Source organism: Moschus berezovskii, chromosome 23 (genome assembly GCF_049115385.1).
Source record: "Moschus berezovskii isolate FMDL1 chromosome 23, NW_MosBer_1.0, whole genome shotgun sequence".
Classification (NCBI taxonomy): Eukaryota; Metazoa; Chordata; class Mammalia; order Artiodactyla; family Moschidae; genus Moschus; species Moschus berezovskii.
Window position 1 is genome coordinate 50,390,940 of NC_142482.1, and position 17,963 is coordinate 50,408,902.

At 42.8% G+C, this 17,963-nt stretch overlaps 2 protein-coding genes across 3 annotated transcripts in view; one reads left to right on the forward strand and one right to left on the reverse strand.

Moving 5' to 3' along the window:
* DEK (DEK proto-oncogene) overlaps positions 1-3,703 on the forward strand; it is a 29,050-nt gene extending 25,347 nt beyond the window's left edge. For both annotated transcript variants that reach the window (XM_055405882.2, XM_088831329.1), the window contains 2 exons: positions 1,699-1,767; positions 2,225-3,703. In XM_055405882.2, coding sequence (XP_055261857.2) covers positions 1,699-1,767; positions 2,225-2,236 — 81 coding nt within the window. In that variant the 3' untranslated portion in view covers positions 2,237-3,703. The remainder of the gene's footprint in view (positions 1-1,698; positions 1,768-2,224) is intronic.
* A 1,388-nt stretch (positions 3,704-5,091) lies between these two features.
* Positions 5,092-17,963, reverse strand: part of KDM1B (lysine demethylase 1B) — a 41,009-nt gene continuing 28,137 nt past the window's right edge. The window contains exons 14-21 of the mRNA XM_055405881.2: positions 17,369-17,496; positions 16,095-16,226; positions 15,426-15,500; positions 13,203-13,319; positions 12,114-12,239; positions 11,047-11,169; positions 8,937-9,089; positions 5,092-5,986 (exon numbers count right to left, since the gene is read on the reverse strand). Coding sequence (XP_055261856.2) covers positions 5,903-5,986; positions 8,937-9,089; positions 11,047-11,169; positions 12,114-12,239; positions 13,203-13,319; positions 15,426-15,500; positions 16,095-16,226; positions 17,369-17,496 — 938 coding nt within the window. The 3' untranslated portion in view covers positions 5,092-5,902. The remainder of the gene's footprint in view (positions 5,987-8,936; positions 9,090-11,046; positions 11,170-12,113; positions 12,240-13,202; positions 13,320-15,425; positions 15,501-16,094; positions 16,227-17,368; positions 17,497-17,963) is intronic.

Sequence of the window (17,963 nt, forward strand, 5' to 3'; positions counted from 1 at the left end):
CCAGTTACGTAAATACAGAAAGACTATATTGCCATTGACATGTTTATATGTTTGTATATAAACTCATTTCTAAAGATGTGGAAGAATAATAGCAAACTGATAACTGGTTTCCTCTGAGAGGAGAGACTGAAAGGAAGGTTGAAGGAAGACGAGTACTGTTCATTTTAATGACTTTGTGAACATATTTATGTAATTTTAAGGGGATTATTAATAACATGGAGAGGGCAGGTGAGAAGAACATGAGGGTTTTTTTGGACTCCACAAATTCAGAGAATTGTTCGCCTAATAGTTCTGCAGGATGGTAGATGCCAGGGTTATCCCTTACACTGAGAATTAATAGGACAGTGAATTAATTAAAGTTTCTGTGTTAGTAATCAAATTGGAGAATGATACAAGCTGATAAAATATTTCTTAAGGTCAGGGGGGAGAGTGGAAGCTTGTGTTAGGCTAAGGGACAGTTGTGAGAAAGGAGAAGCTGAACGTCCTGAGCCTTGAGAGATGGGTCCCTGCAAAGGTAGAGATAGAACTATTGATGGATCCCGTACACATGAATTGGAGGAGAAGAGGCAAGTCCGAAAGGTGAGGAAATTCAGAGGAATGCCTTCTCAACTGAGAGCAAGTGTGTGGGGCACAAATAAGGGCATGAAGTTGCTGCTGGTGAGAAAGCACGGCGGACCTGATGAGAACTCCTCGGGATTTCTACGGAGGCTGTGACGTTGCATACCACGAACTTAAAACCGGGCCATTCTTTTTTTAACTGTATTCAAGTATAGTTGATAAAAGACCATTCTTTTCAAATTTGTTACGTTTTCCTACAGAACTTACCGGTAGAAAAATTGGTAGTTAGACAAATTAAGGGTTGGATATTTGCAGAGAAAGAACAAAGGGCCAACAATTAGAGTAATGTAAATGATTGACTGTTCGGAGAGGTTGGCAAAATACAGCCTGTGGGCCATTGTACTACAGCTATACCCACTCCTTTGAGTATTGCCTATGGGAACATTTATGCTGCAGTGGCTGAGTAGTTGTGACCAAAACTGTCACTGGAAAGTTGGAAACGTTTTCTGCAGAAAAAGTTTGCTGACCTTGAATTGTACAATAGGAGTGAAGCCAGCTGGGTGTATATGGGCAGGTCAGGACTAGAAGTCATTGTGAAACCAAGCAGCAAGTATCAGGTTGAGAAATCTAGAGGCTAAAAATTTAGGAGTGGACTCAAAGATATAACTGGATCTCAGTGATAATAGCTTTGGGGAAGGGATGGAGCAATGATGTGGAGGCTGAAATTCATCAGAGTTGAAGCTGAGGAATCATAAATGCATTAGGTGCTGTAACAGAGAAGAAATAAAAGGATGCCTTTAAAAAATGACCGGTAACCTACCAATAAAAAGAATTTAATCCACTTAACTAAGGTCTTTCTAGATGGTGTCCTCATGCATGTTCATTGTTAATTCGGCTGTACTCCTACTATATAAAACACTGAAAATATTTGCATACTAGTTTATTTTCTGCTCTATATACAGTATTATTAAAACTACTCATTTGCTGTAGAATTCTACATGGGGAATGAACCATTGGTGGTTAGCATGTACTTTTCAAAGCTACATGTAGTTTTTGTCCATAGCACAGATTTCTTCATTATCCAAAGAGAGAATATTATTGGATTTTTAAATCTACTTTTGTTTTTCTTTTTCACTATAGGTATATGAAAATTATCCTGCTTATGACTTAACTGAAAGAAAAGAGTTCATAAAAACAACTGTTAAAGAGGTAACTGTCCAACTTTTCCAGTTTTGATCATTTTGGACTTACAAAATAAATTACGTGTAAATACTGCATGTTTTTCAAAATATTTATGTCACTAAATATTTGTTGCTCAAAATTTCCTCAATAGATAGGAAAAGATAGTAATTTCCATCCCCATTTTAGAGCTTAAAAATAGAACATTAGTGACAAAACTTGGCCTCAGATGAAGATACGGGCTCAGTGTACATGGGCAGGCAGTCAGCTCCAAGGAGCTCACACGACCACTTGAGCACACATTCCTTCCTGTCCACCAGTTAAAGGCAGGAGAAAACCAACAGTAGCTGTAGTCTTATATTGATCCCAGCTGATTTCCCAAGGTCACAATAGTAAGGTAGAAGTTAAAAAATAAAGTGAGGTTTTGATTTATGTGTACCACATACTGTATTTTGGGTATGAGGAAGTGTTTTCTCTTTTGTTACAGCTCATTTCTTGAGAGAGGACAGAAACAGATGACCTATGCCCATGGAGCTAAAGATCTGATTTATATACCATTATACCAGCAAAGAGAATGTATTTCCTTTTCTAAATCTTTGCAAGCATTGTTGGTAGAACTTCCTGCTGACCTTTTTATCCTGAATGTTAGGTGAATTGCGTTTGCTGTTTTAAATTGCATTTTATGCAGTTTTTAGTTTAAATTTTTGCATGGCTACAATAATTGTCCCTTGCTTTTATAGTTGTATTTTGTACATTTTGGGTTTCTTTATATAAGACTATAGATTCTGGAACTGTTGTAGTTTTTAGTGTACGTGCACAATATTAGCTTGAGTCGTACTTTTAATCAAGTAGAACAGGAACTATGGTAACTGGCATTTATACATGCAGAGACTGTTGCAGTATTTAGTAGATGAAATATTTTGAATACACGTCTGTCAGTGTTAAGACCAGTGGCAGTATGTTCATCATGTTAAAAATATATGAGCTTCAGCTGCCCAGATGACTAAATTGGAACTTTTCTCCTGCATGTATATATATGTCAAATTGTCAGCATGACAAGAGTGACAGATGTTATTTTTGTATTTTTAAAAATGAATTTGTTGTATATAAAGTTTTTTTATTTCTTTTGTGCAGATCAATTTTTAAACTCATATAAGTAGGTATCTTTACAGTTATAAACTATGAAGTGACAGTGTTCAATCGGATGGTATGACGGAGCGGTGAGTCAAAATTCAGTGAAGAAAACACTGAAGCAGCAGGTAGTTCTCTGCTTCACCTCGAAGTGTCATCAGTTTATAGTTTTAGTGTCAACTCTGCCACTGTCTGTAGATACACTTTATATTAAGGGTAGACCAAGATTAACACATCAAAACTTCAAAAATTGGGGGGATCTGGATCAAGTAGAAGCACATTTGGCCTCAAATAAATATACTGATTTTTATTATTAACTGCTTTTGCCCACACGAACTGCTGGTATTTACAGGAAACCTGGCCTCCTTTATAATTATGGTTGAAAGTATCGGCTGTAATGCCAGAAGATGATAATGTGTGGACAGTAGTGGATATCTGACAAAGTATGTTTCAAAAGTGATGGACTTTTTTCCAACATTAAAGAAACTCAACATATTCACAGGGTCAGGGGTGTTACATTTTGGCCAATCAGGATTCTAGGTGATCAACAAATGGACCACTCCTGAATGAGACTAATTTTGTCTTTTGATTGTCTTAATCAATTTATTAAATAATCTCTGAATTTTAAAACTGCTGCTTATGTGAGAATTAGGCCCTTGATGAACCATTGTTTAAAATATCTTTGCGTCACAGTACAGAAATATATAAAAATATGTTGACTGCTAACAGGTATTTTCACAGGTTTGACTTGTTTCTTGATAAAGTTATTAAGACATTAAAGAAAGGTATACTTAATACGAATGAATGAAATAAACAACTAAATGAGACTTGAGAACTGGCCTTTGGTTTTAAATACTTGATTTGTTCCTATAAACCTTGTCAATAAAACAACAAATCAACACGTCTGTCTCTTTGCATTTGATATCTTCAGAGTAGAGGTTTTTTCAATGGGTTTATTAGCCTTGTAGCCCATATAGTTTGGAGTGCTCATCGCTGGTAATTTATCGCTTTTACTTTGAAAAAATACAGAGAAATCGGGGGGGTGAGGGGGCTTGTGCTCTCACAAAACTAAGTTGATCAGAGTTAGCGATACACAGTAACGCCTATGACCTGCACAGTCTAAAGAGGTTTGGAGGTTGAAGGGATTGAGTTGGTGTGTGTGACAGACTGGTGAAGATGGACCTGCTGAGGAGTGTGTATTCACAACAGTGCACAGTGTATTTGAAAAACACGTTTTATTAAGCAGTTTTACGCTGTTCACAGTCTGCAGTTAAAACACATATTCACTGCTATTAAACAAAATCTTCAGGCAGCAGTGAAAAACATCCTCACATTAGCAAAAAAAGTACCGTGGCTCCTTAAAGAACAAAATGTTAGGTGATGTCACTTGAGACAGGAAATGAGGGGGTTTTTTAAAATACACATTTACTGTACTTTATTTAGGTAGTCGCCCCTCTTGTTTGCTTATAGCACTATACAAGTTTAGGTGCCCAGAAACCAAAGTAATGATGGACTGTGAACCATTTCAACTTAAAATGTTTTACATTTATCACTTGACACATGCTATTTAAACATTTTAATACAGGAAACACTTGAAGCAGAATACTTCCCAATCGGTACCAATGACTTTCATTAGATAACCCTAAATATCAACCTTTTCCTCTTAACTTTGAAACCAATTTACTGCTGTTTGCTTGCTTTCAGTTGTCTCATACTTCTGGGGAGGGAGGTATGTCTAAGCTCTTTCTAAAGTTCACCATATATTCTTTTCATAAAATACAATTTCTACTTACAGCTTGACTTTAAATTTTAAAAATACCTATTATTTTGAAAAGTGGTTTCAAAGTCATTTTGAGTCCTTTTTTAAGCTGACCAACATACTGAAAGAATTCTTCAGACTTTTTAAAACAAAAGCACTTAAGTTACCCATATTTCTAACCTGTAAACTGAAGTTTCTTGGCAAGATGGGCATCCTGAAGACCCTGAAATCAGTGTTTATTTTTTTGTCATGAGTGAAAGAAGGAAAAAGTAAATATTTACTATGTTCTCAGGCTTTTAAGATATGGCTTATAAAATGTGTAATATTTATCCCAAGATATTTCACATTTTTTCTGCAGTTTTCCAGTGGACCTGCCTATGGAATACTGAAAACATAATTTTATAAAAAATATTCCTAGAGACTTAGTTATTTTAAAAAGAGGCAGTAGGGAGAGACTTTTATTAAATTATTCTGACAAGACCCTTATGCTAGTGGTTGCCAAAGTTAAGGCTATTTAAAGTATGCCAAATGCACAAACATGGCTCTTAAGAAAAATAGCCATATTCTGCGTCTAAAGTATGAAGACCACACTATCTTCTCCGTTCTCAATGATACCACACCTGGACTGTTGAATCGAAAATTTTGCCAATGAGTGCACAGATCTAATATGTTTTATTATAAAAGATACCTGAATTTAAATTTCTTTTTCTTTTGAACACCTAATGGGAGGAAATACGTACAATATAAAATAGAAGTTTTATTTACCTTGGAAGAGTTTTCTATCTAAATTTAAGTAAAAGCTCAATATCAGAACTATATAAAAATCTTAAGGCTCATTGGCAAAGATACTGATAAACTGTCACAGAAATACATGGCTTTTTTTTTTTTTTTAATGATTCCTGCTTGACTTGGTTTTTCAGTGTGTGAAAATTGGTCAGCCAAAAAGAAAGTCAGATTTCAAGGTAATCTCTTAACCATGGAAGAATCATATCCAAGGTCTTACCTGAAGGTTATATTCTGCCTTACTCTGAAATCGGAACATTTAGCACTAGTCAGACCAATGGAAAATGCTATTAAATATAAGTGCTTATAAAAGGATTCTTGTAACCCATGCTTTCAGAATGGTAAAAACTGGTTTATATTACCATACGACCTTAGAACATTCAAGTTTTGTTACCTAGAGAGGATTGTTTGATTTTATCAAAGTGAGGTCTAACATGTTTTTCAAACCTTTCCATTTGATACAGAAGAAAGCTGCGTCCAGACAAATTCTATTTAAAATGCTGCAATCTTGCTTGCTTCTCGAACACCACTCAAATATGCCCCTGTAACAGTTTGTGGGAAATGCCTGTTTGTTGCCTGTTAAAAAAAAAATTATAGTTCGAGATCATGTATAAGAAATTTAGATGACTATCAAAATATAATATGAACTTACACTTTTCTCCCATCCTCCTAAAATTTTGCCCCTCCTGTGTGCTCACAGGAACACTCAGCTCACCCATCACAGCACCAGCACATTTCTGGCTTATCTCACCATGTTTCACCAAATTCATTCTACACAGTCAGCACTGGTGTGAAGTACTGTGTACCATTCATGAAGGTATTATGTATGCCAGGTACTGGAGTTAAGAATGAGCAAGACACAGCCCCCTCCCATCAGACAAGTAATCAGTGGTAAGTCAAACAAGCACAAGAAGTGAATCAGTTCATCCTTGGCTGGAGTTTTGCTGGATGGGTATTAACAAGAAGAGGTGCAGCAAAGAAGGGAAAGACAGAAGGTGGGGACTATCAGCAGAGAGCCTCACCTGCAAGGAGGTCACAGTGGGAAAAGGATAAGCAAACCAGGACGGGAAAGGTAGGCCTGGATTTACAACTGTTAGGCATTTTCTGTCATAGGTATTCTTGCCTGGAAAATTCCATGGACAGAGAAGCCTGGCATATATAGTCCATGAGGTCACGAAGAGTTGGACGTGACTGAAGTGACTGAGCACGCGTGCAACCAAGACAAAATCTGGGATGTGATTATGGGAGAAGAGTAGCTAAAACGTAGTCAAGTAGGTCATAGAAAAGGGAACATAAGAAACGCAAAGTTCCACGTGAATTTAGGTTCCATGTCACCCAAACTGATAGCTGGAATGAAATGGAAAAACATCCCGGTGCCAAAGACTTTAATAAGTGGGAGGATGATCAGGAGGTCGGGGAACATCATTACTCAGGGGAAAAGAGTAGCAGAGTAATAGAAACCTCAAGAGAAATGGGTTTTATAAGAAGTACTTAGTCACTTCAGTCATGTCTGACTCTTCAACCCTATGGACTGTAGCCTGCCAGGCTCCTTTGTCCATGGGATTCTCCAGGCAATAATGGAGTGGATGCCATGCCCTCCTCCAAGGGATCTTTCTGACTCAGGAATTGAACTCAGGTGTCCTGCACTGCAGGCAAATTCTTTACCACTGAACCACCGGGGAAGCCCTTTGATAAGATGAGGTAGCAACCAGAGAAGACTCTTGAAGAGTCCCTTGGACTGCAAGGAGATCCAAGCAGTCCATCCTGAAGGAAATCAATCCTGAATATTCATTGGAAGGACTGATGCTGAAGCTGAAACTCCAATACTGTGGCCACCTGATGTGAAGAACTGACTCATTGGAAAAGATCCTGAAGCTTGGAAAGACTGAAGGCAGGAGGAGAAGGGGATGACAGAGGATGAGACGCTTGGATGGACCGACTCAATGGACGTGAGTTTAAGTAAACTCTGGGAGTTGGTGATGGACAAAGAAGCCAGGCGTGCTGCAGGCCATGGGGTTGCAAAGAGTTGGACACAACTGAGCAACTCAACTGAGGTAGCAATTGTATCAAAGCAGCAAAGAAAAGCCAAAACTTCTAAAGCCTGTTCATGGCCCTTTGCCCCTATTAGGGCCATCTTTTGGACGCAGTTGACACTTGTGGCCTGGAATGCAACCATTAAGAGCTTTATAGCCCAAAGGAAATCAAAGTCAGCTGGTTTTAAAATGATATTCTTTTGTAATAATTCAAAAACCCTGAAAACAAAATATTAAAAACACTATTTTAGATGAATCGAGACCTGTATAATCCTAAACTGTTTTAGGGTATGAAGACAGATGAAAGAGTGCTGGGAATTTACTGTATTTTGATGAACTGAATGGATGCGGGGGGTGCGGAAGGGGTGGTGGGGAATAGCAAAAGCAAACTAATTCAACCCCAGAAATCTTTTTTTTTGTTTGTTTACCATAATTTTAAAAATAAATACTGAAAAGAGAGATCTAGGAAGTAGGAACCCCAGCCCTGGAAAGTGGTAAGGAGGAATCCTGGGAGGATAGATCTGCAGGAGTCTCCAAGATAAACTAGAGCACAGAGATGTCAGGAAAGGGGGTTTCAAGGAATGGAACCTACAGGCCGTCCACAAAGTGGGGAGGCTTGCGACTGCCCTGGTGGTCCGGTGGTTAGGATTCTGCAACTCTGCGTTTCCATTGCAGGGGGCATGAGTTGGATCCCCGGTTGGGGAATTAAGATTCCCAGGCATGGCTCAACAACAACAAAAAAAACTGGGGAGGCTTAAGAAGCAGTATAGAAAGAGTTATGGAGAAGGAAATGGCAACCCACTCTGGTATTCTTGCCTGGAGAATCCCATAGACAGAGGAGCCTGATGGGCTGATATCCATGGGGTCGCACAGTCAGACATGACTGAAGCGACTTAGCATGCATGCATGTGTTGGAGAAGGAAATGGCAGCCCACTCCAGTGTTCTTGCCTGGAGAATCCCAGGAACAGAGGAGCCTGGTGGGCTGCTGTCTGTGGGGTCGCACAGAGTTGGACACGACTGAAGCAACTTAGCAGCAGCAGCATAAAGAGTTAAGCTAGTGAAAAAAGAGGCTAAAGCTGAAGAGGAAACAGCTGTGTAAGAAAAGAATCGGAGGTCGCCTTCCTGGCTCAGCAGTAAGCAACCACATCATATAAGCACTGACACTAATTTAAAATTAAATTGTGAAGTAAACAAAGAGGGAAGAGATGAAACAGGCTAAGTCTTTAACCTGACAGGAGGTCTGGAGGTAATGTCTTCTTAAATCCGAAGACAACAATGTAAAAATCTTAAGGCATGAAGTAAACTTCAGAAGAAAAGAGCAAAAAGTTAAAAATGGCTGCTTGAGGAGGATATTGTCAGGGTACCTGCCGTTCGCTGCCATAAGACTTTTGACGGTATTTGACGTTGCTTTTAAACTCTGAACGCAGACCATTTCAACTAAAAGCAAGTGATCCGAATGAAAGCCATTGGGGTCGGAGTGGACGAAACCCACCTCGCCGGCAAAAAAGACGGTTCCTTGTATTTCCTCAGCAAGGATGTCGTAGGCCTCACCGCTGCCCCCTGTCTTCACGAAGCTGTACGCCATCTGGATCCAGGGGTCCGTGCTCCAGCGGGTGACAAAGTACTTGGTGGGATCTGGGACCTCCTGTGTCAAGCAGAAGGGATCGGAAGGGACTTGGACCGGATGCAACCCAACCGTTCTAAAATTACAGCCCTCCCTCCACCCGGAAAGTGAGTTAATCCCTGTGGTATTCTGGGACAGCAGTTCCCAGTATGACCCTCCTGCCCGCCTGCTGCTCTGCCCAAGGCTCCGTATCTCTGTGTCTTCCTCTGCCGCTGCCCCATCTTTCCGACTTTCCCCAACACCCACACATCTCACTCCAACACGTCCTTCTGCCAGAGACAATTTCGCCACCTACCAGGGGTCATCACCAAAGGCTAAGAATCCAGGCATTCCTCTTCCCTGGGGCTTCCCTGGCGGCTCAGACAGTAAAGAATCTGACTGCCAGTGCAGAAGACCCAGGTTTTATCCCTGGGTTGGGAAGATCCCCTGAAGGAGGGCATGGCAGCCCACTCCAGTACTCTTGCCTGGAGAATTCCATGGACAGAGGAGCCTGGTGGGCTACAGTCCATGGGGTCGCTAAGAGTCGGACATGACTGAGCGACTAACACACATTCCCCTTCTCATCACCTGGAACGCGCTGGACCAGAGGAGGAGAGGGACGGGCAGGGTCTGAGGACCTCTGACTGGAATTCTCAACAGGCTTCTCCACAGAACAGCTACACTGGTCATGTTTCACTCTTTAAGTTTCAGATAATTCTGTAGGCTGACCACTGCCAAAGCGCCACCATGAAACAGATTTCTGTGCAAACTGTGTGCTAAGTTCCAAACAACTGATTTGAAAACGAATTTTGAGACAAAAGTCCCAGGCGAGGGACTATTATGAGAGAGAATTGCACCATGTAAAACAAGCAATACCCCAAGGGCCCCCCTCTTTCTAATGTACATTATGTTTTGAGTCATTTCTCTTCTTTCTACTTCTGCTCCTTTATTGGAAAAAGATGTACATCGGGCCATTTATAAATCTCCAGAGATGGTGAGACTTAGTAAACCGGCCAATAGAAAGTGCCTTGAGCTTCTTGGAGAAAAGGGAAAGAGACTAGCGGTGGGGGTGCAAGAAAATTCTGGACAAGGTCCCGTTGAAAGGAAAACTGCTGTCAAAGCTTGCAGGGGTTTGGGAACAGGATACCCAAATATAGGATCTGTGGGAAATGCTGAGTCTTTTCCCTCTTGAGGAGAGAAAGGGGGTGTGCATGATGTGAGGTTAAAAAGGAAGACTGTAAAAGGAGGAGTGGGGTACTATTATGAGCTTCACTGTGTCCCCCTACTCAAATTCAGATGATGAAACCCTAACCCGCGGGACCTCCGAAGGCGCCTCTATTTGAGACAGGACTTGGATGAAAAGTCAAAATGAGGTCATGCAGGTGGACCTTAATCCAGGATGCCAAGTGCCGTTCTCAGAAGAGAGGATTAGAACACAGACACCACAGACAGAGAGGCAAGACCGCAGGAGGACACGGGGGAAGCAGCCTTCTGTGAGCCAAGGAGGGAGGCCTCAGGGGAAGCCAACCCCTCGATCTGGTGAATAGCCTCCTTCATTGTGAGATGATGCATTTCTGTCGCTTGGACTACCCAGCCTGTGGCGGCGAGTAAACTAATGCAGTCACTTCAGTGGAAAGCTGGGGCTTCCCTGGTGACTCAGATGGTAAGAACCTGCCTGCAATGTGGGAGACCCAGGTTCAATCCCTGGGTCAGGAAGATCCCCTGGAGGAGGGAATGGCAACCCATTCCAGTATCCTTGTCTAGAGAATTCCATGGACAGGGGAGCCTAGTGGGCTACAGTCCATGGGGTCGCAAAGGGTTGGACACGGCCGAGCAACTAACACTTGGATATTAAAAGAGAGAGGAAGACTGTGGCCCACAGCCCTGAGCCCCTTCGTGCTCGGTACGAACGGATTTGCTTTGGGTCCGCACCACTCTGAAGAGCACGGGAAGCTGGCGGCAAGCGTGTTTTCCTCTTTTCAAAGGGCGTGTGTCTCACCTGCTCCTTGAAGAGCTCGCGCAGGGTGGCCATGCACTGCTGCAGCACCTGCTTGTCCTCCAGGCTCCGGACGGCCGCCACCGCCTCCCCCGCGATCACCGACATCAACACGCTGTGCTGCTTCTGGACACATGACAGGGAAAAGCACTTTACACGCCGGACTTCGGGGACCCAAGTCTCCAGATGCACGGGTCTAAGCGCTGGGTTGGCCAAAAAGTTCACTCGGGTGTGTCCATCTGATCTCATGCAAAAACCCGAATGACCTTTTGGCCAATCACAGGTCATTATTTCCTACTGTCTTGTGGCCCAGGCCACCCACCTTCATTTATGTATTTTGTTGTTCCCTGCTGGAAAAACTCCAGAGGTCATGTACATATCAAACCCCCAGGTTCTTTTGGCTTTTCCCTTCTAAGAACTTGTTTTAGAAGAAATGGAATGAGATTGAGAAGGGAAGTCTGCAGATAAAATAACGGGGGGAAAATACCTCTTACTGAACAGTAAGGGCATTTTGCTCTTGGCTCCCATGTGGAACCTTTGAAGATTAAGTGTCCTGGGACAAACAGGCAGGAGGAGAAACAACTGTGAGGCTTTGGCCGGACATCACCACCACCATCACTTTCAAGCCCAGGTGGTCCTCTCCTCAGTCCTCCTCCCCCAACCAATCACGTCTAGTGAATCCCAGACCCGCCCTCGTGTGGGCCAATCATACCTGCCCCTCTCCCTGCAGAGGCCCCTTGGGGAGTATATTTCAAGTACCATTCATTACTGTGCTATCACCAATTCTCCCTAAGAGGAATTCTTCCATAAGGAAGAATTCTTCCACTTCTATGGCAACGAATTCATTTCCCAGGGACCAGCATTAGTACTTTAAGAAAATATGAGAGATACGGGGGCTCCTTTCTTACAGGAAAACATGCCCTGCAAGTATCCCCCCAGCATACAAGCAGACATCCAGAGTATCCACAATGTCCATTAGTTCCTGGGCTTGATACGGGAGTAATTACCAAACCAAATTCTAAACTGTTAACAAGGGAATTCAAACCACGTTCTAACACCCATGACTTTACCTGGGGATCCATGTCATAGAACACGGCAAAAAGCCCTCGCTTGCTGGCACTAGGAGGAACGTGACCAAAAAAGTCAGCCCCTTGAACTTTACTGTCCCAAAACCTATAAGGAAATTGCAAGGCAATCTGGAAAGCAAAGAAGAGAAAGGTTAATTAAGAGTTCACTGAAATCAAAAGTGTGGCACTCTCTAAGAAGCCACCCATAGCTCTTAAATACTTATGTTAAAAAAAAAAGATGTTCCAAAAAACACACACATACTCCCTTTCCATTCTTCGATCCTTTGTTCTCTCTGCGAACATCTGTGTTTCAATGCCATTCAGTCCTGTCCTCCCACGGATAATGGTGAGGCCCACGGATAATGGTGGGACCCACTGACAACCTCTAGGCTAATCCGAAGATGCAGAGCACTGCTGAGACTTAGTCTTGAAGCTTATGTTCAGGAGATAAAAGTCTTACTACTCATAAGTCTGCTGGTACCTACTGCAGCACTGGCAGATTCTGCTAGAGCAGTTTTTCAAGGCAAAGGAAGTGAAACACTCTCCTCATTGGGGCTAATTAGTGACGTGTACTAGGGGTTCCCTGGTAGCTCCAGTTGGTAAAGAAGCTGCCTGCAATGCAAGAGACCCGGATCTGATCCCTGGGTCAGGAAGATCCCCTGGAGAAGGAAATGGCAACCCACTCCAGTATTCTTGCCTGGAGAATCCCATGGACAGAGGAGTTTGGCAGGCTGCAAGTCCATGGGGGTCGCAAGAGTCAGACACAACTTAGTGACTAAACTACTATTACTAGTGAAGGGTAGACATGGAGAGCAGGAAAAAATAAGAATTGCTTATTTATACACCCAGTTCAAATCCTGAACAACGAAAGGTCTTTCTCCTGAATCAAAACTTGCAGAGCTCAGTCCGCTCTCCTCTTTTTGTTTTGAGAATATCCTTCTGTATTCTTCAGGAACAATTACTCGAAGGAAAAGGAAGTCTTCGAATGTGATGTGGATTCAAAAATCACCTATTCCCCAATACCAGGAGTTTGGGAATCCCTGTCATCTGATACACGTCTCTCTAGTTGCCAGGTTTAAGTAATCCAGTCACCTTTTCAATGATGCCTGCTCCTAAGCTGTTGATGGCCTTCATCTTCTTGTCTGACAACGGTGGGTTAAACTGAATGGCACCTTTCTGCAGTAAAGCCAGTGGCACAGTGACTAACACCTGTGGGAAATAATGAACCGTTTACATTTTATCAAGTGTTTATCAATGTACCCCGTTGGGCTGGAAATCTTTCACTTATAAGCTGGTGTAACTTCCAGTTGAAACTGTGTGATGCGTGCTGACTACTAAAAATATCTGCTTTCATCATTTCAGAGCAGGCTTTTTGAATCACAGCCTGAAACTCCACTCTAATTTCTCTAAAAGCCAGAATACAAAGAAAAAGAGCAAATGGGCCTGGTCAGCGTCAGGCAGAGGGTGACACAGCAGGGTTAGCAAACCGAACGTGCTGTCCTGAGCCATGAGCTGACCTGCAATTTTATAAGGCCTGTGAGTGTTAGTCACTCAGTCAGGCCTGAGTCTATGCGACTCCATGAACTGTAGCCCACCAGGCTTCTCTGTCCATGGGATTCTCCAGACAAGAATACTGGAACGGGTTGTCATGCCCTTCTCCGGGGGATCTTCCCAACCCAGGGATTGAACCCAGGTCTCCTGCACTGCAGGCAGACTCTCTACCATCTGAGCCACAGAGAAGCCTACAATTTTATAAGGTAGTATTTAAAAAAATTTTTTTACCATTAGGAGGAATATTAGATATTGGCCTGATTTTCACCTGGGGAATCACAAATATGGATGCTACTGACAAGCGGTTTTCAACTCTGGTCACATGTTGGAATCACTTGGGAAGCTTTACAAACATGACCAGACCAGTTCAGCAAGAACCTACGTGGGATGGGGCTTTGTAACCTTTCTTGTTAAGCACCTCCCAGGTGATTCTACCCAGAGAAGGAAATGGCAACCCACTCCAGTATTCTTGCCTGGAAAATCCCATGGACAGAGGAGCCTGGTGGGTTACAGTCCATGGGGTTGCAAAGAGTCGGACACGACTCAGTGACTAAACCAGCACCACAGGTGATTCAGAGGTGCAGCCAGGGTTGAGAACTACTGCTAGTCCAAAGTCTGTACGACCAACACTCACTACCCGGCTAGTTAATGGCAGGAACAATATGAGGACCCATCCCCCCAGAATTATACACTACCCTGTCTTTCCCATTTCACATGTAATCTGTCATTTCTTTATGAACACCAAGGACTATGAAAGGACTAGTTAACTGAAAAAGCATAATACAGCTAGTCTAGGAACCAGTGATAGTTCATCAGTTATACTTTTTGGTAAACACTTCAGACATAATTAAATCTATGGGGTTTATTAAGCCCCCTCCACCCCCAACACTGTTTTCCAACACTACAGAAATCTCAATGTGATTTCATACATTACATTACAGCACCTTTCACAGTCCGCCTACTAAAGCTGTTTACAAAAAATTCAAATGATATAAAAGTACTTCTGCCAGTTTCAAGATAAAAACAGAGCATTCTTCATCTGAAAAAAGGTTCTGTGGTACAAAAACAAAGACACCACCCACTTAGAAACCACTGAATTAAACAAAGGAAAACAGATTGCTAAAATGCAGGACTTCTCAGAGCCGTTCAGTTCAGTTCAGTTCAGTCGCTCAGTCGTGTCCGACTCTCCGCGACCCCATGAATCACAGCACGCCAGGCCTCCCTGTCCATCACCAACTCCCGGAGTTCACTCAAACTCATGTCCATCGAGTCAGTGATGCCATCCAGCCATCTCATTCTCTGTCGTCCCCGTCTCCTCCCACCCCCAATCCCTCCCAGCATCAGAGTCTTTTCCAGTGAGTCAACTCGTCGCATGAGGTGGCCAAAGTATTGGAGTTTCAGCTTTAGCATCAGTCCTTCCAATGAACACCCAGGACTGATCTCCTTTAGAATGGACTGGTTGGATCTCCTTGCACCCGAAACATAGACTCATATATCATACTTTACAAACATTTGGCCAAAGAATTTCTTTCCTTGTTCAACTCTCAGAACTAATGTAGCACTACCCAGAATTCCATCTGCCATGAATCTATATGCTGGTCAAGTAATTAAATCCTACTTGTACATCCACACACAACTAGTGGAGATACAGAATTCTTCAGAGGTCAAATAAGGCTCCAGGGAGATGGCTAAAGGCAAAATGCTTGGTGGAAAAGCTTGGTCTCCCAGGCCCCTGGCAGCACCCAGTGGAATCACAGCGCTTACCTTCTGCGCTGTACATACTGTTCCATCGCTAGTGGTAACTTGCACTTCATCTCCAGAATAGTCAATACTCTGTACCTGCTCAAGAAAAGCAATTATGGAAAACACAATGAGGGATGGAACCACATGATCCGGGGTCCTCTCCAATTCTTTTATGATGGGAGTTTACATTTCCAAGGCTATGGGGAACCACTTCCTGGCATTCGAAGAACTAAACAGTTATGGCTTCCTTCAGGAAACTCTCACTCAGTCATTAAAATTTATAAACACTATGTCAGAATATGGAAAAATCTTTATAACATCGTGTAAGGTGAAAAACAGACATACATATGTAATTGCCTCTATGATTATAACCATGTCCAATATGGTTTCATAGAAATGTATCTTTGAAGGGAAAATTTAAGTATGAAAAGAACCGCGCTGGGTCAGGGAGGTGGGAAGCAACCCAAACGCTTGATTATTAATAAAAGTGCATCTCAGCCACTATTGTTTCCAAAGACAGCAGCGACCTAATTGACAAGAATAATGCAACTGATCATAGTATCAAAAGTACCTGCAGACACTGGCTGAACATCAAAGCAGGCGCCTGTCTGCTATGTAATCTACACGTCCCAAACTTCACATGCTCCAAACGCCACCAAACCTGAGCCACCCACCGCTGTGGACACTCACAGGAGACCTGAGCCGGATGTCCAGTCCCTCGGCCAGTTTTTCTAAGATGACGGAGTATCCGGGAGTGAGGAGCGTGTGGTCACCGGCAAACTGGGCAAAGAATTCATTGTGGTCCCAGGAGCGAGCGGACACCTAGGAAACACCAGGAGAGGTTGGAAAACAAGAGACGGTGAAAAACCTGCGGCCTGCACCTAAGGGACAAGAAGAGGAACCCAGGGTGGGGGAAGCCATCCCAGGCAGGAGGACGGAGGGCGAAACAGGAAGGAAGCGGGGGTGATGGACAGACAGATAAAGCCAGGTGGGAACTGCGGCCAGGGGAAGGAAATTTCTCAGTAATGCAAAGGAAAGCTTATTTTAGAACAAAATGTAGACATGATTTGGCCATGGGTACCACTCCCTGACAAAAAGATGTATTATACATCAGCAACACTGGAAAAGGAGAATTCTTTGAGAGGAGACTCGCATCTGATCAACTCTATATAGAAATATGCCACCTAGACGTCTTCGACATGGAAATTCCATAAAAGCTGAAATGCAGCATGATTTTGGAAAAGTGTTATTCCAATTGCAAAGAATCACTGAATGCAAACATTAGTTGTTGTCCCTCCCCCACCCCTACCAAAGAGGATAATCTGTGGGATCATCCACAGAACCGTGATTCAACGTGCAGCATATCCAAGTCACATGATCAGGGTTGGTGACATGAATTGAAAAGAGAAAATTAGTTGTTCAGTCATGTCCAACTCTTTGCAACGCCACGGACTGTTGCCCGTCAGGCTCCATGTAATTCTCCAGGCAAGAACACTGGAGTGGGTAGCCATTTCCTTCTCTAGGGGGTCTTCCTGACCTAGGCAATTTTAAATTTATTTTAGCAAGACAAACAGATCCTAATTGCAAATATGCTCTATTCTGGCTTCTTAAGAGCAGTGTTTTCAGCTCCCAGTTGCACAGGCACGCCTTGAGGGCCCCTTGAAGAGGGCAGTGGACAGACACAAGCCCGTGACCCCTGCGCCTCAGCACAACAGCCTCACTGTATTCAGGTTAATAGCGTGAGCATCTTCACGGTCATTATTTGCAGAAATAATGCTTCTTTAAAGCTTCTCCTGCTTTAAAGAATCTGTTTCAAAACCACCATGGCGTTTGTATACTCGAAAGTTCTGGTCTGGGGACTTTCAAGCATCAGACCCATTGATCCCTGTTATCCAGACCATCGCGGGCTCAACATCTCAATATGGAAACACACACACAGAGAAACAAGCATGTTCAAAGCCCACCTGATGGAGGTTGCTGCCACAGGCATATTCCAGGTTACTGAGATGGAACTGAAGCACCTGCTCCTCCAGCTCACTGAACTGGACTCCAGACTCTTTGATAAAAGCTTTGTAGATCTCCTCTATCTTTTCTGCAATGGGAATAGAGCAAAGCAGAAAAAAAAAAAAAAAAGAGTTTGGACATTATGGTCCAATTCCTTATCCTTTGCACTCCACCTCCTTCAACCCGCAAGGCCCCAAACTTTGGAAGATCTTTCCCATGTAGACCCGGAGGAAAGGGTAAATGTCTTGATAAGGTTGGTTTCTCTCAGGAAGGAAAAGCCTATCTTAACAGGGCACGAAGCTATGAGGGTCCTATGTCTTCAACCCTGTTTCATTTCTGCTTAGTGGAGAACCAATTTTTTCTTTTGCTTGAGATAAAGGAAAAGTAACCTCTGTATATATAAATACAGAGAGAGAATTCCCATTCCCTTTCTGCTCCTACTGCACCACCTTAAAGTCAAGTTCTTATAACAGCTCACCTCGACCAAAAGATCTATCATAGACTGACAACTGGCTATCATCTCTGGCAAACATTCCAAATATTCCACCATGGACT